Source organism: Bufo bufo, chromosome 6, assembly GCF_905171765.1.
Source record: "Bufo bufo chromosome 6, aBufBuf1.1, whole genome shotgun sequence".
NCBI classification, from domain to species: domain Eukaryota; kingdom Metazoa; phylum Chordata; class Amphibia; order Anura; family Bufonidae; genus Bufo; species Bufo bufo.
In genome coordinates this window covers 105,298,399-105,324,653 of record NC_053394.1, presented here as the reverse complement: position 1 = coordinate 105,324,653, position 26,255 = coordinate 105,298,399, and the positions used below count along the sequence as shown (strand labels likewise).

The 26,255-nt window shown below is 46.1% G+C and overlaps 1 protein-coding gene across 1 annotated transcript in view; it reads left to right on the top strand.

Moving 5' to 3' along the window:
- Positions 1–3,692: 3,692 nt before the first annotated feature.
- Positions 3,693–26,255, top strand: part of SUPV3L1 (Suv3 like RNA helicase) — a 35,649-nt gene continuing 13,086 nt past the window's right edge. The window contains exons 1-12 of the mRNA XM_040438047.1: positions 3,693–4,090; positions 9,766–9,843; positions 11,207–11,314; positions 11,705–11,819; positions 12,395–12,563; positions 12,769–12,880; positions 12,975–13,052; positions 13,173–13,264; positions 14,245–14,425; positions 19,825–19,918; positions 21,936–22,155; positions 22,771–22,851. Coding sequence (XP_040293981.1) covers positions 3,832–4,090; positions 9,766–9,843; positions 11,207–11,314; positions 11,705–11,819; positions 12,395–12,563; positions 12,769–12,880; positions 12,975–13,052; positions 13,173–13,264; positions 14,245–14,425; positions 19,825–19,918; positions 21,936–22,155; positions 22,771–22,851 — 1,587 coding nt within the window. The 5' untranslated portion in view covers positions 3,693–3,831. The remainder of the gene's footprint in view (positions 4,091–9,765; positions 9,844–11,206; positions 11,315–11,704; positions 11,820–12,394; positions 12,564–12,768; positions 12,881–12,974; positions 13,053–13,172; positions 13,265–14,244; positions 14,426–19,824; positions 19,919–21,935; positions 22,156–22,770; positions 22,852–26,255) is intronic.

Sequence of the window (26,255 nt, the reverse complement as noted above, 5' to 3'; positions counted from 1 at the left end):
TGCTGCTGTGTGCACAAAGCACAGGGCAGCAGGGACAGTGTGAGATCCTATTCACCCTGATAGAGATCTATCAGGGGGAATAGGACAAGGGTTCTAGTCCTTAAGGGGGCTAAAAGTTAGTAAAAAAAAAAAAAATATTAAGTATAAATGAAAAAGATTTACAAAAAAATAAAATAATAATACACGTTAACAATAAACATATTAATTTTCAGCAGATTTGTGTAGGAACATTTTTTTTTTCTCAAAAATAAAAATACCCAGAATATCGGTATAAATTATCGGCTATCGGCCTGAAAGTTGACAAATTATCGGTATTGGCCCTAAAAAAATCTATATCGGTCGATCCCTACCCCCCAGTAATAGTAATGCCCCCCAGTAAGAGTAATGACCCTATTATGCCCCCCAGTAAGAATATTGCCCCCATTAGTGTGCCCCAGGAAGAATAATGCCCTCTATTTGTGCCCCGGGGAAGAATAGTGTCCCCCGGAAGAATAATGCCCCATTAGTGCCCCCCGGAAAAATGATGCCCCCATCAGTGCCATCTTCTCTGCTTCTGCCAAAAAAAAAAAAAAAATCCTCCATTTGCTCGCTCCGCTGTTTGCTCACTGCTGACTGGGAGCTCAGGACAGGACCTGCACCCCAGAGTGATGACTTTTCGCAGGTCATGTACTGAGATTCCGGTGGGCTATGCAAGCAAATGGAGGAGGTGAGTGTTTTTTTTTTTTTTTTTTTAATTAACTAACAGGTGGGGGTGGTGTAAAGGCTGCACTAATGAGCGCTCCACAATGGAAGCGCTCGTTAGTAGCAGTCCTGGTAGGAAATTACCGGCAATGTAGAAAAAAAAATTACTGGCAGGACCACTAAAATACCTTACCGGTTGACAACCCTACCTACGCACACTCCCTGCCAGCATGTTTTCCTATAGTGTCCAAGCGCGGCCACGGCTGGTTTGCAGGATGGTCGTAACCCCTGGATACAAGCAGTGTATAGTGTGATGGAAAAATGAATCCAGCCAGCAAAGGAAGCAAAATGGACAATCACAATACATTAGTAAGTGCCTTGTATTAACGGTATCTACATGAGAAATGCTACATTCTGAAGTGAGACAACCCCTTTAAGAAAAAGAACCGAAAGAAGTGTGGACAGAGTCTAAAGGCACCTCAGAAACCGCAATTGGTCACGTGACTAGTCGCAACTGACAACTCCTTCATGTTCTGCTTTCGTTTTTATACACTGCTCAAAAAAAAAAAAGGGAACACAAAAATAACACATCCTAGATCTGAATTAATTAAATATTCTTCTGAAATACTTTGTTCTTTACATAGTTGAATGTGCTGACAACAAAATCACACAAAAATAAAAAAATGGAAATCAAATTTTTCAACCCATGGAGGTCTGGATTTGGAGTCACACTCAAAATTAAAGTGGAAAAACACACTACAGGCTGATCCAACTTTGATGTAATGTCCTTAAAACAAGTCAAAATGAGGCTCAGTAGTGTGTGTGGCCTCCACGTGCCTGTATGACCTCCCTACAACGCCTGTGCATGCTCCTGATGAGGTGGCGGACGGTCTCCTGAGGGATCTCCTCCCAGACCTGGACTAAAGCATCTGCCAACTCCTGGACAGTCTGTGGTGCAACGTGACGTTGGTGGATAGACAGAGACATGATGTCCCAGATGTGCTCAATTGGATTCAGGTCTGGGGAACGGGCGGGCCAGTCCATAGCATCAATGCCTTCGTCTTGCAGGAACTGCTGACACACTCCAGCCACATGAGGTCTAGCATTGTCTTGCATTAGGAGGAACCCAGGCCCAACCGCACCAGCATATGGTCTCACAAGGGGTCTGAGGATCTCACCTAGGTACCTAATGGCAGTCAGGCTACCTCTGGCGAGCACATGGAGGGCTGTGCGGCCCTCCAAAGAAATGCCACCCCACACCATTACTGACCCAATGCCAAATCGGTCATGCTGGAGGATGTTGCAGGCAGCAGAACGTTCTCCACGGCGTCTCAAGACTCTGTCACATGTGCTCAGTGTGAACCTGATTTCATCTGTGAAGAGCACAGGGCGCCAGTGGCGAATTTGCCAATCTTGGTATTCTCTGGCAAATGCCAAACGTCCTGCACAGTGTTGGGCTGTAAGCACAACCCCCACCTGTGGACGTCGGGCCCTCATATCACCCTCATGGAGTCGGTTTCTGACCGTTTGAGCAGACACATGCACATTTGTGGCCTGCTGGAGGTCATTTTGCAGGGTTCTGGCAGTGCTCCTCCTGTTCCTCCTTGCACAAAGGCGGAGGTAGCGGTCCTGCTGCTGGGTTGTTGCCCTCCTACGGCCTCCTCCACGTCTCCTGATGTACTGGCCTGTCTCCTGGTAGCGCCTCCATGCTCTGGACACTACGCTGACAGACACAGCAAACCTTCTTGCCACAGCTCGCATTGATGTGCCATCCTGGATAAGCTGCACTACCTGAGCCACTTGTGTGGGTTGTAGTCTCCGTCTCATGCTACCACTAGAGTGAAAGCACCGCCAGCATTCAAAAGTGACCAAAACATCAGCCAGGAAGCATAGGAACTGAGAAGTGGTCTGTGGTCACCACCTGCAGAACCACTCCTTTATTGGGGGTGTCTTGCTAATTGCCTATAATTTCCACCTGTTGTCTATCCCATTTGCACAACAGCATGTGAAATTGATTGTCACTCAGTGTTGCTTCCTAAATGGACAGTTTGAGTTCACAGAAGTGTGATTGACTTGGAGTTACACTGTGTTGTTTAAAGGGAACCTGTCACCAGGATTTTGTGCATAGAGCTGAGGACATGGGTTGCTAGATGGCCGCTAGCACATCCGCAATACCCAGTCCCCACAGCTCTCTGTGCTTTTATTGTGTTAAAAAACCTTTTTGATCAATATGCAAATGACCTGATATGAGTCCTGTATCCGGAGATGAGTCAATCGGAAAGGAGCCCAGCACCGCCCCGCGTCCTCCGAATCTCCTCCTTGCTGGCTGACGTCACAGAGCTGGAGCGCCGAAATCTCACGATGCGCGAGCTAGCGTATGCGTAGTTCGTTCCCTGTGCTGATGCCAGCACAGGGAATGAACATGATGCCGACACTGCGCATGCGCTAGCTTGCGCATCACGAGATTTCGGCGCTCCAGCTCTGTGACGTCAGCCAGCAAGGAGGAGATTCGGAGGACGCGGGGCGGTGCTGGGCTCCTTTCCGCTTGACTCATCTCCGGACACAGGACTCATATCAGGTCATTTGCATATTGATCAAAAAGGTTTTTTAACACAATAAAAGCGCAGAGAGCTGTGGGGACTGGGTATTGCGGATGTGCTAGCGGCCATCTAGCAGCCCATGTCCCCAGCTCTATGCACAAAATCCTGGTGACAGGTTCCCTTTAAGTGTTCCCTTTATTTTTTTGAGCAGTGTACTTCTTTATCAAGGAATTCATCTTCAGCAGTTAAACGGGACCTTCTTTTTAGAATACCGCTTATTTCATCATTATAGCCTGCCACCCCATCTAACTCCCTGACCTGTCAATGTCACGCAGGCGTTATCCAAGCCACCTATGTGTCGGGGCCTTTCTTGTGACATCACCAGGCCGCGCCGCTAAATGTCGCGCTGTTCTCCTCTACCTGCTGGGTCACCTACATCATCAGGCTGCGCCGCTGGATGGCATGCTGTCATCCACATGCAGGGTTTGCCGACGTCATCAGACTGCGTCGCTTGTAGTCATGCTGCTCTTGCTGGGTGTTCGCTGGCTGGAACGTTAGTGCCTGCAGTGGCCGGCGGCTTCTATAGACCGGTGTATGCGGCCTCCCCGCCATGTACAGGCAGAGGGTGTCTTCGTTGGCCAGATGCTGCTTTCAGGCATCTACTCGCAGCCTGCAGTCTCCTACACAGCGCGGCAGTGGGGTCCTCAGCTCGCTGACAGGATGGTCGAGGACACGCTCCCTGTGCAGACCTCTCTCTAGTGATAACGAGAAGCGCCTGGACACCTCATTATTCATCCCTGTGGAGCTTAAAAATACCGAAAGCCCGGAGTCAGACATTGGAGCTGAACTGACCCAGCCTCTTAATAAGAGTGAGTCTGGGGTGCACGTGGGAGATGCTAGAGGGGTCCTGGGTGGACTGCTATTGCAGCTAAGGCTACTTTCACACTTGTGGCGGAGGATTCCAGCACCGGATCCGTCAAAATGTATGCCAACTGATCGCATTTGTCAGACGGATCCGTATGACAATTGCATTGAAATGCCGGATCCGTCTCTCCGGTGTCACCCGGAAGAACTAATCGTTTTTTTTTTTAGTTTTTTTTTGCGGTCTGAGCATGCGCAGACCGCAAAAATGGATCCGTTTTGCCAGAACACTCGGGGCCGGATCCGGCATTAATACATGTCAATGGGCAAGTCTTCCGGAGTTTTAGACGGGGATAAAACCGCAGCACGCTGCTTTTTTTTTTTTCTCCGTCCAAGAAACGTAAGAGGGACTTAACTGATGCATCCTGAACGGAATGCTCTCCATTCAGAATGCAATCCGTATACGGAACCATTCATTTCAATGGTTCCGCAAAAAAAACGGAATGTACTCCGTATGCATTCCGTTTTTCCGTTCGGTTAAAAGATAGAACGTGTCCTATTATTGCCCGCAAATCACGTTCCGTGGCTCCATTCAAGTCAATGGGTCTGCAAAAAAAACGGAACACATAGGGAAATTCATCCGTATCTGTTCCTTTTTTGCGGAACCATCTATTGAAATTTTTTTCTATGTATTTACTGTATACTGTATATGCCATACAGAAAAACTGAACGGAAACAAAAAACTGATCCAGTAAAAACGGCCCGCAAAATACTGAAAAAGCCATACGGTCGTGTGAAAGAAGCCTAAAACTAATTAGTTCTTTTCCGGTATTGAGCCCCTAGAACGGAACTCAGTGCCAGAAAAGAATAACGCTAGTGTGAAAGTACTCTAAGGCGTCTTTCACACGGGCGTTGTAGGAAAATGCGCGATTTTTCCACACGAGTGCAAAGCGTTTTAATGTGTTTTAATGGTATGTTTGGTACATAGACCCGAACCCGGACTTCCTCACAGAAGTTCGGGTTTGGGTTAGGTGTTGTGTAGATTTTATTATTTTCCCTTATAACATGGTTATAAGGGAAAATAATAGCATTCTGAATACAGAATGCATAGTACAATAGCGCTGGAGGGGTTAAAAAAATAAAATAATAAATAAACTCACCTCATCCACTTGTTCGCGAAGCCCGGCTCGTCTTCTTTCTTCTTCTTTGAGGACCTGGGATGAAAAGGACCTTTGGTGATGTCACTGCGCTCATCACATGGTCCATCATTATGAGCGTTACTGATAATACAACCGTCTGCATCTGTTATGAACGGATCCGGTTGTATTATCTTTAACATTGCCAAGATGGATCCGTTATTAACTCCATTGAAAGTCATTGGGGGACGGATCTGTTTTCTATCAGAGTTAGGCTACTTTCACACTTGCGTTCGGGGTTCCGCTTGTGAGCTCCGTTTGAAGGCTGCAATCTGCGTTCGGGTGCCAAACTGATGCATTGTGAGCGGATCCGCATCTATTCAGAATGCATTGGGGCTGTACAGATCCGCTCACAATGCATCAGTTTGGCACCGTTTGGCCTCCGTTCCGCTCAGCAGGCGGACACCCGAACGCAGCTTGCAGCGTTCGGGTGTCCGCCTGGCCGTGCAGAGCCAAACGGATCCGTCCAGACTTACAATGCAAGTCAATGGGGACGGATCCGTTTGACGTTGACACAATATGGTGCAATTGCAAACTGATCCGTCCCATATTGCCTTTCAATGTAAAGTCAGGAGTCCCTATTAATATACCATAGGATCGGAGTTTTCTCCAATCCGATGGTATATTTTAACTTAAAGCGTCCCCATCACCATGGGAACGCCTCTATGTTAGAATATACCATCGGATTTGACTTAGATCGTGAAACTCAGATCCGACAGTATATTGTAACACAAAGGCGTTCCCATAGTGATGGGGACGCTTAGAGTTAGAATATACTAAGAACTGTGTACATGACTGCTGCCTGGCAGCACCCGATCTCTTACAAGGGGCTGTGATCCGCACAATTAACCCATTAGGTGCCGCACCTGAGCAGTTAATTGTGCGTATCATAGCCCCCTGTAAGAGATCAGGTGCTGCCAGGCAGGAGGGGGCAGACCCCCTCCCTCCCCTGTATTTAACTCATTGGTGGCCAGTGCGGCCCCCCCTCCCTCCCCTGTATTTAACTCATTGGTGGCCAGTGCGGCCTCCCCCCCCCCCCCCCCTAATTAAAATGACCGACCCTCCCCATCATTGGTGGCAGCGGAGAGTTCCGATCGGAGTCCCAGTTTAATCGCTGGGGCTCCGATCGGTTACCATGGCAGCCAAGATGCTATTGCAGTCCTGGCTGCCATGGTTACTTAGCAATTGTAGAAGAATTTTCACGAAGTGAAAAATCCGATTTGAAAAAAACAGTTATGCAGGCGCATCCGTTCTGAACGGATGCAAGCGTTTGCATTATAGGAGCGGATCCGTCTGTGCAGACACCAGACGGATCCGCTCCAAACGCAAGTGTGAAAGTAGCCTTAAACGGATCTGTCTCTTGACTTTCAATGGAGTTCATGACTGATTTGTTTTGCTCCGCATTCCATGACAGAATGAAAACCGAAGCATGATGCGGTTTGTTCTCCGTTATGAGAACGCTACTAAACAGAACGGAATGCATTTTGGAGCATTTCATTCTGTTGAGTTACATTTTGTCCCCATTGACAATGAATAGGGACAAAATGGAATAGTTAGTGTGAAAGAAGCCTAAGGGTACTTTCACACTAGCGTTATTCTTTTCCGGTATTGAAATCCGGTAAAGGGTCTCAATACCGGAAAAAAAAAACGCTTCAGTTTTGTCCTAATACATTCTGAATGGAAAGCAATCAGTTCAGTATTCATCAGGATGTCTTCCGTTCCGTCCCTTGTACGGTATTTGACCTCTAAAAAATACTGCAGCTTGCTGCAGTATTTTTTTCGGCCAAAATCCCGGAACAATACCGCACGTGCGGAGATGTATTAATGCCGGATCCGGTACCAAGTGTTCTGGAAATTGCCGTATCCGGTTTTCTGGTCTGCGCAGGCGCCGGGATATAGGAGGAGTGGGTTTCTCTTTTGATCTTTGAAAAAAAAATTAAATACCGGATCCGTTATTCTAGATGAGACGGATCCAGAAAAAAGAGTTTCCGTTTGTATACGGATTGCTAGATCCGGCAGGCAGTTCCGTTGCCGTAACTGCCAGCCGGATTCTAAAAACGCTAGTGGGAAAGTACCCTAACTCCAGTTCACGTGAATAGAGGAAGAGCTTTAATGATGATGTTGTGATTGCAGTCCTAAATCTCTGCTATGTCCGACCAATAACCGTTCCCTTTTTGTCACTTGTCACATTTAATAAAGTTGTTCCCGTCAGATACAATTCTGTTTAATTTCTGAACATGGATTATTGTACTTTTGATTTTTATGTTTATTTTGTGGCTATCAATTTATCCTTGTGATGGGGAGAACATTAGGTTACAGTCTTCTAAAATGTCCAGTGTGGGAGGAGTTACCCAAAAGTCGCCTGTATGAGTGATGGCATTCATTATGAATGGTGCAGAAATACCGCCTAGACCGTGCCTTAAAGGGAACCTATCACCTCTACTATGCTACCCTCACTGAGCGTTTCTAAATGTTCATTGTGTTACCCTAAACATATAAATTGCACTTTTAATTTCATTTGCAGACGAATTCTATAAATATTCTGCATTTTTGTACTTCCCGCCTTTTATGCAAATTAACATATAAGGGTACACGGTCCCGCAAAACACTGATACTGGCCGTGTGAATGTAGCCGGCCCCATGATAGAAATGCCTATTCTTGTCCGTAGATCTACAGATGCGGACAGCACATTGTGTGCTGTTCGCATCTTTTGCGGCCCCATTGAAATGAATTGCGGAACGGATGCGGAGCCAAAAATACGGTCGTGTGAATGTACCCTAAGAGTCATATTTTACTTGTGTGACCATAGAAGAGTCATATTTTCTCAGCTCTGCCTAAGGCTGGGTTCACACCTGAGCGTTTTACAGCGCCTTCCTACGCGCTGTAAAACGCTCAACAGGCAAGAACCAATGTTTCCCTATGGGCATGGTTCTCACCTGAGCGTTTTACAGCGCGTACGAACGCGATGTAAAACGCCCTATGCCCCAAGAAGTACAGGAGCTTCTTTGGGGCATATTGTCGCGCGTTCCCGTACATAGACTTCTGGGAACACGCGACAATGGGCGTTTGCTTGTTGCCGGCCGGTTTTCTTTTTTACATCCACATCCGTTCCGTTTGTCTGCAAAATTTGTAGGTTGTGTTTCCGTGTGTCTTCAGTTCCGCAAAAAAAAACCTGAAAGCTGTAATTCTTGAAATTTAATATATACAGGTTTCCCAGCAACCATCCGTAAAAAAAAAAATCTGATGCGGATGACATCCGCATATTTTTGCGGACCCATTGACTTCAATGGGTCCGCAAAACGTTTATTGCGGACAAGAATAGGACATGCAATACTTTTTTTGCGGACGGGAAACACTGACTGCGGACTTGGAAAAGAAATGGTTGACTACACTGCATTTTTAACGGATCCATAGAAATGAATGGGAAACCAACCGATCTGCAAAAAAAAACTGAAGGGAGGCCGCAAAAAAACACTGCTGTGTTCATGTAGCCTAAGGGGAACCTGTCATCAACTTGAGGCTGATCTCGCTGAGGGCAGCATAAAGTAGTGACAGAAATGCTGATCTCAGCGGGGTGTCAGTCATGAGCTATAAGTAGGTGGTTGCCGACAACCAGCATCATAATCATTGCAGCTCAGGGCTTGAAAAGAGTCACAGCCCCTGAGAAGAGTCCTGGTTATTCCTAATCTCCTGCACTCCCGTCCATCTGCTGATGATTGGCAGTTCTCTCCTAGAGAGAAAGGGAGAAAACTCGGTAGAAGAAAGACTGTCAGTCATCAGCAGGAGAGCAGGACTTCATGAATAACCAGGACTCTTCTCAGGTGGTCGTGACTCTTTTCAAGGCCTAGTCTGCAAGGATTGTGATGTTGGTTCTCAGCAACCACTTACTTTTACCTTTTTTTAAATGACAGACCGCTGAAATCCACTCACCTGTCTCTACTTTATACTGCCGTTAGTATGGGCAGCATAACGTTGATGACAGGTTCCCTTTAACCAATGTGCTGGTTAGCAGGCATCTCATGATAACCACTGCTCAAGACCTGAACTGATTGCCATGAAAAAGTAAATATGAACATCCCCTTGGAGCTCTGTAATGGCAGGTATGAGGTTAGGGTTCGTTCACATCTGCAGCATGCCTGATCCAGCACGGATTTTTGCATGCAACGTTTTTATATTTTTTCTGGCCAAAAACCTAGCATTTATGCCAGGAAGTGGTCGGATCACCGCCAGACCCCATTATAGGCAATGAGATCTGGCGGAATCCAGCAGGCTGCTCTCTGGTCCAACAGCCCGCTGGATCCTCTACCACAGATACAAACGTACCCTTAGAGCTGGAATTAATTCTTTTCCCAAACGGTCACTTTAAGATGTGAACAACTAAGGCTCCTTGACTGGGGATGTGTGTATAGGTCTTTACTGCTGGTCCCTGAACTTACAGTGAGTCTCAGTCACACGTCCCTTCTAATAGAAGATACTTGTTTTCTAGGTGAAGTTCTGAACATTTTAAACAAGTTTTACAGAAGAAAAGAAATACAGAAATTGGCTGCGGAGAATGGTTTGGATGGTAAGAAATGAATGGATCTTAGTTTGCTCTGTGTTGTTAGGCCTGGATTACACTGCAACATTTTGTAGCGTAACTGGTTGATTTTAACTATTTACAGCTGTAGTCCACATGAATGCATTCAGTTGAATGCAATCTTGTGGGCTGCAGCTGTCATTCAATAGTTAAAATCGATCAGCTGCGCTATAAAAAGTTGCAGTGTAGCCCAGGCCTTAGATGCCATATCTGATCCAAGGTAGATGAGCAATGATCCTGTCTCCTGGGCATGTAGCCCGTAGTCTTTGATGGCTACTGAAATAATCACTGACTCCTGGAATGGCCCAACAGCTTCGTAAAGCAATGTGTCCACTTCTGCCATAAGCCGGAACGAAATCATCTCCATGCTTACTGACTGGGTCATTCGTTCCACTGACGTCTAATTAGACCTGGGCAGCCACCTTTCTATGTTATTGAACTAACAACATGTATGGCCTGCCCACAGGAGAGGTGATAAAATGTGATCGATGGGGATTTGACCACTGTGATGCACAGGACAGGGGTCTCTCAATTCCTTTTGTAAACACGTTGGATTATTTTGCATGTGTGACTGCTGCTCCGTTCACTCATAGCCAGCGAATGAAGTGGTGGTCACGCGTGCACTCTGGGTACTTGGGGGTTTCTGCTCTCGTGGTCGGTGGATGATCCCGCAAGTCTACCCTTAGTGTTCATACATTTATACCTGTCCTGTGGATGGGTGATAAATGTCGTTCATGATCCTACTCCTTTAAAGCGTAAAACAAGATTATATGTAAAATATAATTTTGCAGATTAAGGCTACATGCACACGACCGTGTGCCCCCCCGTGGCCGTATTGCGGCCCGCATACAGCTGGTCCGCAATACACGGGCACTGGCCGTGTGTATTCCGCATCACGGATCGTGCACCTAATGGGTCCGCAATCACGGAGATGCGGACCAGAGGCACGGCTCGTAACCCCACGGAAGCACTACGGAGTGCTTCCGTGGTGTTTCTGGCCGTGCCTCCGCACAGCAAAAAAGTAGCGCATGCACTACTTTTTTGCGGTGCGGATTGTGGACCCCATTCAAGTGAATGGGTCCGCATGCGGCTGCCCCACGGTCTGTGCCCATGCATTGCGGACCGCAGCACGGGCACGGAGCCCTAACGTTTGTGTGCATGTAGCCTAAAAGCTATAAAGTCAGTCCACACTGTGGATTCTTCTGGCTTCATTCTCACATCTCTGGGTAACCCCATTCTGGTTGTCTGTACAGAGCATGTATCTCTTGTCCCAGGACTGATCCCAAGCAGAATGTAGTAAAGATACAATGGAACTTGGGACTAACTGAATTCTCATTGGACTTGCTTACAGCTCGTCTGTTTCATCAAGCCTTTATCAGCTTTAGAAGATACGTTATGGAAACGGACACTTTGCAAGTAGATCTTCACATCGTCTTGAATGATATCTGCTGTGGAGTTGGTACGTGGACTGCTGTTCATAAAGGAACTTTTATTCATATTTTATTTATATTTATGTAGAACATGTCAAAAATGTTTGTTCGGGAGGTCTGCGAAGAAGGAACCTTACTGAATGCTGTAAAGACAACACAAGGAAACGCCACATCCTTTTGGCTTGTAGCTGAGAAATCTCGAAGACCTGACTCAGATGGGATTATTTTTCATCTATGTGCTACAACAGACCCTTACGAGTCAATAGTGCAACTTTCTGCAGTGTTTTTTTTATTATAGAAATGCCCGTTTTGAACATTAGGGCAGGGTGCCATCGCTGATATGCTTGCTGAGTGTTCTGAAGTTGCTTTCTGTGATGAATAGTTTTGTCCTTTAGTAATGGCCACCTTCCTTATTTTAGGTCACATGGATGACATTTTCCCATTCTTCATGAGGCACGCTAAACAGGTCTTCCCGATGCTGGATTGTATCGATGATCTCCGAAAAATAAGTGACTTGAGATTACCTCCTAATTGGTATGTATGTTAATGCCATATGGGTACCATGAGGCTATAAATTCTTTGTTGCATGGCACTCAACATCTTTAAAAGTCCGCATGAACGGACACTTGTGTATGATTCAGTTTGCAAATAATGCCTCCAGATAGAAATATCAGTGTCCTGGCAGGGCTTTCAACTGGCATTTTTCAGCAGGATAATGCTTGCCGAATGTCTCCGCCAGATTACAACGCTTCCTTGCTGTTCCCTATGACCTGATTTATTACCAATAAAGCATTTATGGGACCAGCTAGGACGCCAGCAACCTACGAGAGTGCAGGATCTACAGGCCCAGCGGCAACATCTGTGGGCAAAAGTGCTGTAGAATACCATACGGAAATTGTATGCTTCATGTCCAGGCTAGAGCCGGCCCAACAGGGTCCTAGAGCCTACTTTCAATTATACAGTTTTCACCCAATAAACCTATCCTTTTGCTCTAATATTGTAATCGCTTACATATATCATCATTACAGCGTTGTTGTTGTTTTGTCGATGAGTGTATAACGCTCTCGGCCCCATCAGTATAATCCATTCTTGCTCTGATTTTGGTATAGGTATCCTGAAGCAAGGGCCATTCAGCGCAAAATAATTTTTCATTCTGGACCTACAAACAGTGGCAAAACGTACCATGCGATCCAGAGATACTTGAGTGCCAAGTCTGGGATATATTGTGGCCCGTTAAAACTGCTTGCACATGAGATCTACAAGAAGAGCAACGATGCGGTGAGACTTGTTTAACGTTGTATATTTCTTTATTTTACAAGCAGTATATACACTAACCAGGGCGAAAAATACTCGTATTAACTACTCAGCCAGCATGTGACTTATTGCAAAAGTACACCTAACTTAGTTTTTTTTATTAAAACTGTGATATTTAGGAAATGCTTCAGAAAATATGTATGACCTTTTTTATCTCTTTGTTCTGCAGGGTGTTTCTTGTGATTTAATAACCGGGGAGGAGCTGATACATGTTGATCCTGAAGGAAAGCCCTCAGCACACGCAGCGTGCACAGTAGAGATGTGCAGTGTGAACACGCCTTGTATGTAACGTCATGAACAGTCAATACATCACATCATTATCTCAGGAATTAGGAAACAAATGTGCAGTTTTTTGTTCTTCATTTTTTTTTTTAGATGAGGTAGCTGTGATAGATGAAATTCAGATGGTAAGAGATCCTGGTAGAGGGTGGGCTTGGACAAGAGCACTTCTAGGTAACAGCATTTTATGCTACTTTTCATTATCTCCTTTTCTGCTCTTTGTACCCCATCTTTCTCTGATTTGGACCCCAATTTCTTCTTTTTAACTCAAACTGTTCAATATTTCTATTCCAGGGCTTTGCGCACAAGAAATCCATCTATGTGGCGAGGCGGCTGCTATTCATTTAGTGACAGAACTGATGTACACCACGGGTGAAGAAGTAGAGGTAAAGTTACTGATGTTGTGTCTGTTATTTGGTTATGTTTTTTTATAGTGATAACCAGTATGTATAGCTGTAGATATCGGCAGTGTAAATTATTGTTTTCCCTATAGTCTACTAGCAGAATAGATAAAAATGCTATTCAAACGATAGGAGAAGTTCCTACCTTGGGACAAATCCCCAACCTCATTTGCCTCTATAAAAGGGCATTTACCATGGGGTATGCTAATGCACTCTTTGTCTAAAATCCATAATGGAAGCGCTCATTAGTATCCACCCCATAAGTCGCAGGGACATTCCCCCACACACTTTTGGGGTGGGTGGGGGAATGCATCTTATGGGGCGAAAAATACGGTTTGTATGCAGTTATGTTTTTCTCTTGCAGTAATTGGGTTTTGGTCAAAAACCTAATAAAGATCCTTGTTGGCAGTGGAGGAGAATTTAAAGGGGTTTTCTGGCACTTATGATGATCTATCCTCATGTCATCAGTATCTGATTGGTGAGGCTCCAACTCCCGGCAACTTTTAGAAGTAGCCACCGGGCTTCGACAAACACTGCAGCATCTTCTTCAGCCTCTCACATTGGCTATTCAAATTAATGGGATTGAGCTGCAGCATTTGGAGGAGCTCCCTTTCAAATACCTGATTGGCATGGGTGTGGACGTTGGACCACCAGCAGTTTGATATTGATTACTTGTCCTGAGGAAAGACCCTTCAAGTCCAGTTAGTGAATATGAGCCTACACATGTTGATGGTGCATGGGCTGCTGCTATACGGTTGGCATGACATGCTATATTCCACAATATTGGTTACTCTCAAAATACTCAGTGTGGCACACAGTGGTACAGTACAGTATAGGCCAAGAGATTTCTGTAACCACCATGATTAGGTTACCTGTGACATGACCCTGATCCCAATTAGTGTGTATTTTGTTAAGAAGCTGTTATTATATATACGGTGTAAATATTATTATTTTTTTTGTTTAAGGTACGGAATTACGAAAGATTGACTTCTCTTAAACTTTTGGATCATGCACTTCAGTCACTGAATAACCTCAGGCCTGGCGACTGTATAGTTTGTTTCAATAAGAATGACATCTTTTCTGTCAGCCGGCAGATCGAGGCGCGTGGATTAGAATGTGCTGTCATCTATGGCAGCCTACCTCCAGGTGAGTCATTCTGTCTTTGGCTTGAAAATTCTATACCGTCCCTTAAAAGGAATCTGTCCGCTCCAAAACACTCCCCAAACTAGAGTAAGCAGTGTATAGTGTAAGTGATGCCGAGTCTGATTATGTAATTATCGTCATATGCACTTGCATTCTGATGCTGTTCTCCTACGTAACACCAGTAAAATGCATTGAGAAGGCTCCTCTGTGAGACTCGCTGGGAGTAGAGGATGGTATAAAAAGGAGGTCATAGAAGAATGGCGAGAGACTAGGGGAAACCTACTACTACAGGTCCGCCAAATTGATTTAGTGGAGGCCATGGGTCCCAAAAGATCTCTAGTTGATGGTGTATTATATGGGTTAGACCATAGCAGAGAATTAGGGTGTATAGGAGCCAGCCAGAGTCTCTCTATCTGCATCCAGATAGAGTATGGGTGCAGAGATGCCCAAGCTGTGATGCACCGTAATTGAGCTGCCCAATAATATTTGATCAGGTCAGGTACTCCCAGACCACCCTGAGACTTGCTAGAGAGAAGTACATCCCTAGGGATCCTATGGTGCCTCTCAGCCCATATAAATCTGAGGAGCTGGGACTGAACAGATCTCAAATCTTTAAGAGGGTCCGGAACAGGTAAAGTCTCAAAGAGATACAGGATCTTAGGTAAGAGAGTCATTTTTACAGCCGCAATATGGCCTAGGAAGGATAATGGGAGTGTGTGCTGTTTGGTAAGGAGATCTCTAATTTCTCTGTACATACGTGGGAAAGTAGTCCTGTAGAGGTCCGTATAAGGGGGGGGAAGATCCACACCCAAGTATCGCAAGGAGTCCTCCTTCCATCGGAATGGAAAGTTTGCCCGGAGGTTACCGAGAGTCGACTGAGGTATATTGAGGGGGAGTGCCTCAGTTTTATGGGTGTTGGCCTTATACCCCGACAGACGTCCAAACTCTTGTAAAATGGAGTGCTTTTGGGAGGGAGACATGGAGATTACTTAGGGTAAGGAGGACATCGTCCGCATATAGTGTAAGCTTAAACTCCTTATCCCTGACCATAATAACCCTGATGTCTGGGCAAGCCCTAATTTTGGCCTAATAAATTTTGAGGTCGGAATTAAGTAGAGCAATGGGCCTATAGTTTTGGCTATAGTTTCGAATAAACGTAAGGTATGAGTGGGACATGGGGTAGGTACCGCGTCACCCGCCAGGAATCGATTAAAGAGATTTGCCATATGGGAAATCAGTTCCGTCTTAATAATCTTATAGTATTTATAGGAGAAGCCGTCGGGGCATGGGGACTTGCCCTCCGGTAATTGGTCAATGACCTCTTCTATCTCTTCCCCAGTCACAGGTATATTAAGGGCAGAGGTATCTGCAGTTGAGAGGGTAGGGAGGTTACATGAGGCCAAGTATGATTGCAATAGGTGCTCTCTGGTTCCTATGTTTGTGGGGAGGCATAATAAGTCGAGAACCGCTCCACCACTTCCCTGGGATTATAATGAACTGTCCCATCCGTACCCTTAATTGCACAGGGACCAGAGTGCTGAGGGCGATTCCTAAGTTGTCTGGCCAACAGTGTATGGGGCTTGTTCCCCCACGCATAATACCGTTGTCGGGTATATAACATTAATTTGTCAACCCTGTCCTTGGCTATCCTATGTAAGTGGGCTCTAACATCCACTATATGCTTTAGCGTGCGGCGGGTAGGATGAGCAGGCATTGTCTCCTCCAGAGCACGCAAACGGGATTTCAGGGATCGTGCTGTGGCTATTATCTTTAACCTTGAGCCCATGGCGATGCAGTGTCCTTTCATTACCGCCTTGTGAGTTTCCCATAAGGAACGTATATCCCCTACCTACCCTTCATTAAGTTCAAAATAGGATTTTTAGTAACCTCGTAGTTCGTCTCGTTAGGGTGGTCTCTTAAGGAGGGTGTCATTGAGACGACAATGACATTGGCGGGTGTGACCAGACCCAAGCTCGATTTCAACCATTACTCATGCATGGTTGGACTAGGTAATCTGGCCCATGTGAGCCCCCTTTAACACCCGGAGAGTGGAGATGGTTCCAAAAAAGAAATCTATTCGGGTGTGGGTGCCATACGGGGTAGAGTAAAAAGAGAAGGATCTATTAGTGGGATGTTTGAGTTGCCAGAGGTCATATAGAGTATTGTCGGATTAATTTGTGAAAGTCCCTGGCTAGTCGCTGTTGTGTTGAGTGTAAGGACCTGCCCGGTAGAGCCAGCCTATCTATTGAATCAGAGAAAATTGTGTTTAAGTCCCCTCCCAGTAGTACCAGTGAATCGGGAACTCCGAAGACCTTATGGAACACTCTGCTAAGAAAATGTATCTGGGATGTGTTCGGGGCATACAAATTGCAAAGCGTGATTGACTGGCCTGTGAGTATACCTCTCAGGATGATGTAGCGCCCTTGGGATCTAGTGTTGAAGACTCAATTCTAATGGGGCAATGGGCTGAAATAAGAATTGCGACTCCCGCCTTGTGACGAGAGTTGGTGGCCGAGTATACTATGGGATACAGGTGAGATGCAAAGCGGAAGGTGGAATTTTCGTCAAAGTGGGTTTTACTGAAGAAACACCATGTCCGCTTTGAGGGATTTCAACTCCAAGAGCAAAATTCCCCTCTTGGCGTTGAAGTTGAGTCCCTTGACATTTAGGGTCACACAATGCACCATGTTAATGTGGGGGGGAGTGATGTGCAAGGAGAATACAGCTCACCAATGTCCGCAGGAAATAAGTCTGCATGTTCGTTAGTCGAGGTATTTCACTCCTGATGGATTCTCAAGCTGAGGACAGAGTCCGTAGGGATTTTGATCGAGGAATGTGAGGTAGCTAGAAAAGGATATGGGGACAAAAGGGGGGGGGGGGGGGACAAGATTCAGAGAAAAAATATAACCAACAATAAATGACAATTCCCAGGGAATTGTTTCCCTGCTAGAGGCTGCTATCAGGGCCTCTTCTGGGGTAGCAGTGTCGAAGGTCTCCTCCTTTATGGAGCAGATACTGATTAACAAGAACTTCTAAGGTTAACCAGTGCTCAGGGGGGCCTGCACCATGAAAGTAGAAACCAAAATACGTAACTGGCTAACTAGCAGAAAGTTGTGACCATTAGGAGCTAAAGTGGGCGGGATGCCCGCAACCAAAGGAAGCTACTGTTTGATTGGGCAGCTCAGGGGAGAAATGGAGACTGTCACTCTCCACTTAAAGCCGAGGGATCAATCTGGCGGTCTAAGTGCCGTAGATGGAGGGGTCCGTGTGGACGGGGATGGACCCGCATTTAGCCCCGCTCTTCCTTGTCGTGTGAGATCAAACACGGGGCGGTGGTGGCACAGGAGGTTCAATCTCCCAGTCAGTCAGGGCAGATACAGGAAGTCCCAGCGTCTCGCAGAAGGGGTGTAGGTCTGAGAAGTAACGAAGGGCTTCTGTCTTTCCCTGCTGATGTGCTGACAAAGCGAATGGAAATCCCCAGCGGTATGGTATTTGACTGTCTCGTGGGACTGTGAGGAGAGGCTGCAGGTGTCTCCTTTTTTGCAGAGTAATCCAGGAGAGGTCTGGGAAGAGCTGCACGGGGGCCCCATCAAATTCAAAGTTACGCAATGTCCAGGCCTTCGCCATTTTAGACTCTTATGATGTTCCTTGGACAAGATGAGACGCTCTTTGGTTTAAGTGCCCTGTGGGCTCTGTCCAGCTTGATCTTGTGTGAGGGTGGCTCTCCCAAGATATTAAATATAGCCTCCAAGGTGAGAAAAAGGAGGTCTTCATCGCCCGTTGCCTCCGGAAGACCCCTGACTCTAATATTCCTGCGGCCCCTGTTATCCAGATCCTCCAAGTGCTGACCCATTTCCTTAAGAGCCGCTGTTTGAGATGCTACAGATTCATGAAGAGTGGATATGTACTTTCTGGTGCCACCATGTGCATTTTCTAATGAGTCCACTCGATCGACAATATGCTTTATATCAGTGCGAACCGCAGCAATCTCTGCCCTGCAAGCTCCCTTAACTTGAGATAAAAGCATCCGAAAGTCCTCTTTTGTAGGGAATCGGCTGAAATAAGTTGCCCAGGGTTGTGGAGGTTCAGGAGCAGCACGAGGAGATAAAGCAGCCAGTGGAGGAGGGCTTGGTGAGCTGACCCAGGCATCAATGGGAGATGGAGAGCTGCTGCGTATAGTAGCCAGGGCAGGTGGGATTCCCACAGGAGGGGGTAGACCAGGGGTCCCCAGTTAAAGCCAGAGGTGGATTCTGTGAGGAGGATAGGGGAGTTATTTTCTGCAGGGTGCGAGCTGGTACAGTACCTGCATGTCCAGATCCCTGTAAAGCACAGTCCTCTAAGGCCGCCATGTCAGCCCCTGCCCTTCTGGATGTGGCAGGTAAAAATTCCTGCGCTGTAGGGGAGAGCTCCTGTCCTAACACCACCCGCGTCCAGCACTCCTGGAGTGTTCTGGGCGGGGAGGGGGAGAGGACCTACGGGCACTTGTTTTTTTTTCCCCCCCATCAGGTCGGGCTTGAGGGTGTCGCTGGCCAGAATGCGGCGGTACAGGCGGGAGCTGAGCACTCACGCGGCCATCTTAGCTGGCGTCCGGACACGCCCCCAGACCCCCAATGTTAATAAGACCCTCAATAAGACCTCAGCTCAGACCCCAATGTGAATAACCTCAGATCAGAGCCCAATATAAAGAAGACCCCCATTCAGACCTCATATGAGACCCCCATGCCTCATATCAGCTCTGACATATTTCGTCGCCCCCAGCCATGTTTGAGCAGCCCCCCAGCCTCAGATCACAAAATATAAATCCACTTGCCACTCCTGCTCAAGACGCCGCTGCTCCTCGCCTCTAGCGCTCTCTCTCTCCTTTCTGCCGCCGGCTGTGCTGTGAACCAACGCGCAGGTATGAGGTCACAGAGCGCCCTCACACTGTGCACAGTCGACAGCCAAACACCAGGAGGTGGTCAGTACAGAGCCTTCACCGCTTCCCGTTCCTCCGGTACTAATGAGCGCTTCCATTAGTATTCACCCCATAAGACGCAGTGATATTTTCCCCCCACTTTTTTCCCCACTTGGGGGGGGGTGGGGGGGAGTGTGTCTTATGGGGTGAAAAATATGGTACATAACCAGACTCAGCGTCACTTACACCATTCACTGCTTTCTTTAGTTTGGGGGTGTTTTAGAAGCCTCTCTATTTGTAGTTAGAATAGCCGTTGGCGATCCGGACCGTCTGCTTACTGCTCTAAAATGCAGTCAATGGATCTCACTTTTTACAGAACCCCCAAAGCCTGGTTCTTAGAATAGTGGATGGAGGAGGCTCTCCATTCAGTCCAACTACCTTTCAGTATCTTCTGTATACCTGTATTTGAAGTGTCACCATCTCTTGACATCAGAACTTTCCCTTTCAGGGACAAAAATCGCACAGGCAAACAAGTTTAACGACCCAGATGATCCGTGCAAAATCCTGGTGGCCACAGATGCAATTGGAATGGGACTGAACTTGTGAGTTGCCCTTTTTTTCATGTAGTTATGTAATAATTTGCAACTTTTAGGTGAAGAGCATGTTTCTTGCACCACATCTGCTTTCATCCTGTACATGGGGAAGGGCATGTTGGCCACATTTGTATGTAGCCAGTTATTCTTAGTCCAATAGATGAAAAGGCCATGGGTCACCTGATAACGTATGTGCTTCTACAATGGAACTCATTTCCACAATGCAGTGTTTCGCCAACAGCCAGGAATCTTATCACTGAAGTCGTTGTAAGGTAAAGGGTGAGATGACTGGCAGGCACCAGTGCTTTAGGGTAAAGGTTGATTGGCGATTTTACAGGCGTTATACACTTTCTGACAAACTGTGTACTGTGCAGTGATAACGACGACGGAAGTTACTTATCATCCACACTGAAATATATGTGTCCACCTTATGCAATTTAAAGGGGTTGTGCCACTAATATAAATGGATCCCGCCTAACAGATGTCGCTGTTATATCACTTTCTCCAAATACCACCATTTATCAAAACTGCGTGATTCTAAAGTCATTAGCCCACCATTGCACCCTGTGGGCCCGTCCTGCATTGGAGCCTTGTAATGTAGGACGCGTCACTGGTTAGAACAAAGGGTATGGTTAGTGTCAGATGATCTTATGTCGGGTCACATCTCGCTTCCCTAAGGCGTCATGGGAGAGCAGACACATGCCAACCAGGAAGTAGGATTCAAGCCTGGGGGAGAAGAGAGAACTGCAAATGAGGTAAATGTGACAAAAAAACAAGAACAATCAGTCTCCAAAAAGTCAACTTTTAGTATTCTTACACCACTCACTCCAGTTTTGAAATATGGGTGGGGAAGTGGGCGTGGTTAGATAGGTTAATGAGTTTTACTCCAGATTTATCACTGAGACTTTTAAAAAAATTATTTAAAAAATAGTCTCAATCTCACTCCAGTAGGAGTGGAGTAGGAAAGCTGGAGGAGCTTTTTTAGACAAAAGTGTTAGGTTTAAGGATAAGACAAAGTTATCAAACCAACGTGAAATACGGCATAAGGTACGCCAACTCAAGTAAAAATTACTTCAAATATTCCCCTAATTAAAAATTCCACCCCTGGTACATTTTTAAAAAAGCGTCTGATGACACAACATGTTCTATCTTTTTGCAGAACAGAAGTACGGGACGAAACCCCACAGAAGCACTCTGTAGTGCTTCCGTAGGGTTTTGTTTCGTGCTTCCTTTCGGCAACATTCCGCATCTCTGGATTTGCGGACCCATTGAAGTGAATAGGATGCCCAATACACACCGAACGATGCCCATGTATTGCGGATCCGCATATGCGGTAACGGGCAGCACACGGGCAGCAGTTTGTGTGCAGGAGGCCTAAACCAGAAACCACGGCACTTGTTTTTAGCATAGAATGCATTAACATGTGGAAACCTTGAGAAGCAGTTGGTAGACTAATAATCCAGGATCTGATCATCTGAAAACCTCCAGACCATTAATGCCATAAAAGGAAATTCACTCTAAGGCCTCATGCACACGACGGTTGTGTGTTTTGCGGTCCGCAAACCACGGATCTGCAAAACACGGATGGCGTCCGTGTGCGTTTTGCAATTTGCGGAACGGCACGGACAGCCTTTAATAAACCTGTCTATTCTTGTCCGCAAAGTGCGGACAAGAATAGGACAGGTTATATTTTTTTGGCGGACCACGGAATGGAGCAACAGATGCGGACAGCACACAGAGTGCTGTCCGCATCTTTTGCGGCCCCATTGAAGTGAATAGGTCCGCATCGGATGCAGACCAAAACAACGGCCGTGTGCATGAGGCCTCGCCAGAATAGTTAAGTGGTTTCCCATAAAGCCGAAGCACTCTGACATTGGAGCAGGGCAGCAGCACAGGGTCCTGTAATACATTTGTATGTTTTTGCACTTGGTCTCTATAGTTGGCACGTCACTGCAGATCTCAATTACCAATAGTTTTGTTTTTGATATAAATATTTATTTTCTCTTTTTCTGTTTTCTGCCTTTAGGAGCATAAAGAGAATAATTTTCAATTCCTTGGTAAAACCAACAGTCAATGAGAAAGGAGAAAAAGAGATTGATACCATCACTACTTCCCAGGCTCTGCAAATAGCAGGTAGAGCTGGCAGGTTCAGCTCCTTGTTTAAGGAAGGTGAAGTTACCACCATGGTCCAGGAAGATCTACCTCTGCTGAAGGAAATTCTGAACAAACCGGTCAATGATATCCAGGTGAAGTACAACAAAAGAGTGGAGCTTTATAAGCAGGGCACCTATTACAGAGCCCCAGGTTTTCTCCTCTTAATATACAGTCTTTCTAAAGAAAGCTCATCATTGGTGGTCTAGCTCCTGAAATTCTGCTCACTGATCTGGGGTTATTATATATTATAGTGGCAACGATTTAGATGGGTCTTTTTTAAAGGAGCACTTTTGCTCTGTTCTACTGTAGCTTACCTACCATGCATCTTATAGTGGTAGATGTAGCTTCTAAGTCAAGATCTGCCAGTTTTGACTGTTCTTTTAAAGTTTAACCGTTCCACTTATTTATTGAAACTAACCAATTAATTCCATAGGGCTTAGTAAAGGGGGAGGGCAGCAGAGTGCAGTCACGTAAAGATGTGGAAAGACCAGTTACAGCAGCCAGAGATTCTTACCAGCTGTTGTAACTTGATCCAGAAAGGGGTATAGGGTTGAGTGTAGAGAGCAGCTCATTGGATAGCACCACTTTGAATCTGTGTACCGGGTGAGGAAACACCTAGCGACAGATCTGCCATGGAAATTGTGTAGCAGCTGTTTTTAATGTGTTTTATAAATTCTACATGTGATTTCTGTTGTCCTTTTTATTAGGCTGCAGGGTTGCATCCCACAGCAGAGCAGATTGAGATGTTTGCTTACCATTTGCCCGATGCTACTCTTGCTAACCTCATAGTAAGTATGCTGTTATGTGCTATAGAATTGTGTGACTTTTTTCATACGTAGGGTACCATACAGTATATACTACCTCTTTAATTTTTGTACTTACAAGTAGAGTGGGGCTCCTCATTGACAAAAATATTTTGGGGTCATGTGTTTTGCTCTCTTAGGCTATGACCATATGGTGTGGCTGTGCTGCGGTAAGCTTCAGCTAATGAAGAGCGACTAAACAGTGTGGTCTCATTAGATTAACAAAAGCCAGCTCTGGGCTATGTGGCCACACGGTACTCGACCGCAGTGTGGCTGCATCGCAACCACAACAGCCCCACGAGGTCATACCCTTTAAAGGGATTCTGTCACCAGGTTTGACCCCTGTCAGCTAAACATATGATGTTCAGGACGTCTTCACGATTCCTAATGTGGGCTTATAAATGTCACCTGTGGGCTTATTTAGCTAAAAAACAGCTTTTACTAACCTGTCAGTCAAACAAATAAGGTGCCCAAGGGGATGTTAATGGGTGCAAGATGCCCGCCGCACCCACCGCCGTTCGTGCCCAGCGCCGCCTTTCCGGACTTCTGCGCCGCCTCCTAATCCTCTGTGCCGCCTCTCGCTCTCCCTCCCTCCCCCCTCCTTCTGCTGTAAGATCTCGCACATACAGGGGTTGAGCGAAGTGCCGGCGCATGCACACTTCGCTGTAAGAAGCCAAATGGAGAAGTCCGCACGGGTGCATCAGGCAGAGCCCTGTGCGCAAGCGCGAGATCTTAGAGCAGAAGGAGGGGGAGGGAGAGCGAGAGGCGGCACAGAGGATTAGGAGGTGGCGCAGAAGTCCGGAAAGGCGGCGCTGGGCACGAACAGCGGAGGGTGCGGCGGGCATGTCCCATTTGAAGCCCCCCTGATGCACCCCTAGAGTAGAAACTCCAAAAAAGTGGCCCCATTTTAGAAACTACGGGATAGGGTGGCAGTATTGTTGGTACTAGTTTAGGGTACATATGATTTTTGGTTGCTCTATATTACACTTTTTGTGAGGCAAGATAACAAGAAATAGCTGTTTTGGCACCGTTTGTATTTTTTGTTATTTACAACATTCATCTGACAGGTTAGATCATATGATATTTTTATAGACCAGGTTGTCATGGATGCGGCGATACCTAATATGTATACTTTATTTATGTGTACTTTTATTTATGTAAGTTTTACAGAATAATATCATTTTTGAAACAAAAAAAAAATCATGTTTTAGTGTGTCCATAGTCTGAGAGCCATAATTTTTTTTAGTTTTTGGGCGATTATCTTAGGTAGGGTCTCCTTTTTTGGGGGATGACATGACGGTTTGATTGGCACTATTTTGGGGTGCATATGACTTTTTGATCGCTTGCTATTACACTTTTTGTGATGGAAGGTGACAAAAAATGTTTTTTTTATCACAGTTTTTATTTTTTATTTTTTACGGTGTTCATCTGAGGGGTTAGGTCATGGTATATTTATATAGAGCCGGTCGATACGAACGCGGCAATACCAAATATGTATACTTTTTATTTTATTTATGTAAGTTTTACACAATAACAGCTTTTTTAAAACAAAAAATATGATGTTTTAGTGTCTCCATATTCTGAGCCATATTTTTTTTATTTTTTGAGCCATTGTCTCAGGTAGGCGCTCATTTTTTGCAGGATGAGGTGACTGTTAGATTGCCCACCAAAATAGTACCAAATGCCTTTTTGATCGCTTGCTGTTGTACTTTTTGTGATATAAAGTGACAAAAAAATGGTTTATTTTATTTTTTACGATGTTCATCTGAGGGATTAGGTCATGTGATATGTTTATTTTTACTTGAAACTTTTGATTTTATTTTGGGGGGGGGGGACTTTATTTTTTTCAACTTTTTTTTTTAACTTTATTTTTTGTCCCACTTTGGGGCTTGAACTTTTGGGGGTCTAATCCTTTACAATGCATTCCAATACTTCTGTATTGGAATGCATTGGCTGTATGAGTAATACTGTGTGTATTACTCATACAGGTTCCGGCCTGTGAGATCCAGGGGGCTGGATCTCACAGGCTCTTCACCAGAAGGCAGCCCTACAGCCCCATGGGGACCCGATGGCACCACCGCCGCCGCACCAGGTAAAAGCCGCAAACCGCAGGTCTGAATTGACCTGCGGTTTGCGGCGATCGCCGACACGGGGGGGTCACGGGACCCCCCCGCGCATTTAGCCAAGGTGCCTGCTCAATGATTTGAGCAGGCACCGGGTTCCGATCACCGCCCGGTCCTTAAGGACTCAGGAACCATGCCGTATCGGTACGTCATGGGGCCCTAAGGGGTTAAACAAATGGCTTAAATTTGATTGGCCGTTGTAGACTCCGCCCACTTTTTAAAATACATTTTAACCCCAGTCACTTAGTGACCCACGGTTCCAAGTTTGGGTATTCTGGCTTAAATACTGTGAGAATGACTGCAATTTAATAGGGAAAATCTGATTGGTTGTTTGTGGCTCCGCCCACTTTTTAGAGTCCCTAAAATGTGACAGAAATTTTCAGGTTGACCCCATGACTAAGTGACCCAAGTTTGGTGGGTTTAACTTCAAAGCTGTACGAGTGGCAAAAATTTCCAATTTTCCTATGAAAGTCTATGACAAAAAGTGGGGTCTTCAGGGGCCGCCCAGGGGGCCGGAGAGTGGGATCGGTTAACAAAGCACAAGCAACCTATTCAGGTATGTGCTGAACAAGTGTGCAAAGTTTGGTAATTGTACTCCTAAAACTGTGGGAGGAGTAGCGTATGGAAAATAGCTAAACTTTCATTGGCCGTTGCTAGCTCCGCCCATTTTGGGGTGTCCCCTCAATTTACCCTTTTATTCGGGTTGACACCAACAATATGTGGTCCGAGTTTGGGGGGTGTAGCTTCAAAACTGTGCGAGTGGGAACGGTTTGAAAATTTTCCCTGTCAATGGCAAAAAAGGAGTCTTAGGTGGTCCGCCGGAGGGTGGGATTGCTTATTAACCTCTTCAGGACACATGACGTACCAGTACGTCATGTTGTCCTGGTACTTAAGGACATATGACGTACCAGTACGTCATGTTGTCCTGGTACTTAAGGACATATGACGTACCGGTACGTCATGTTGTCCTGGTACTTAAGGACACATGACGTACTGGTACGTCATGTATGGTTCCGATTACCGGCGGCCGGTGATCAGAACCCGGTGCCTGCTCAAATCATTCAGCAGGCACCTTGGCTAGATGCGCCGGGGGGTCCTGTGACCCCCATGTCGGCGATCGCAGCAAACCACAGGTCAATTCAGGGGGGGGGGGTGCGGAAAGTGCGTCAGGGAGGGCAGGCGGAGGTGCTTGGGGGGGCGGGCACAGGCATGCGATCATCCGCCCGCCCCCTCTTTCAGGATGGCCGAGCGGTTTGCAGAGTGTCA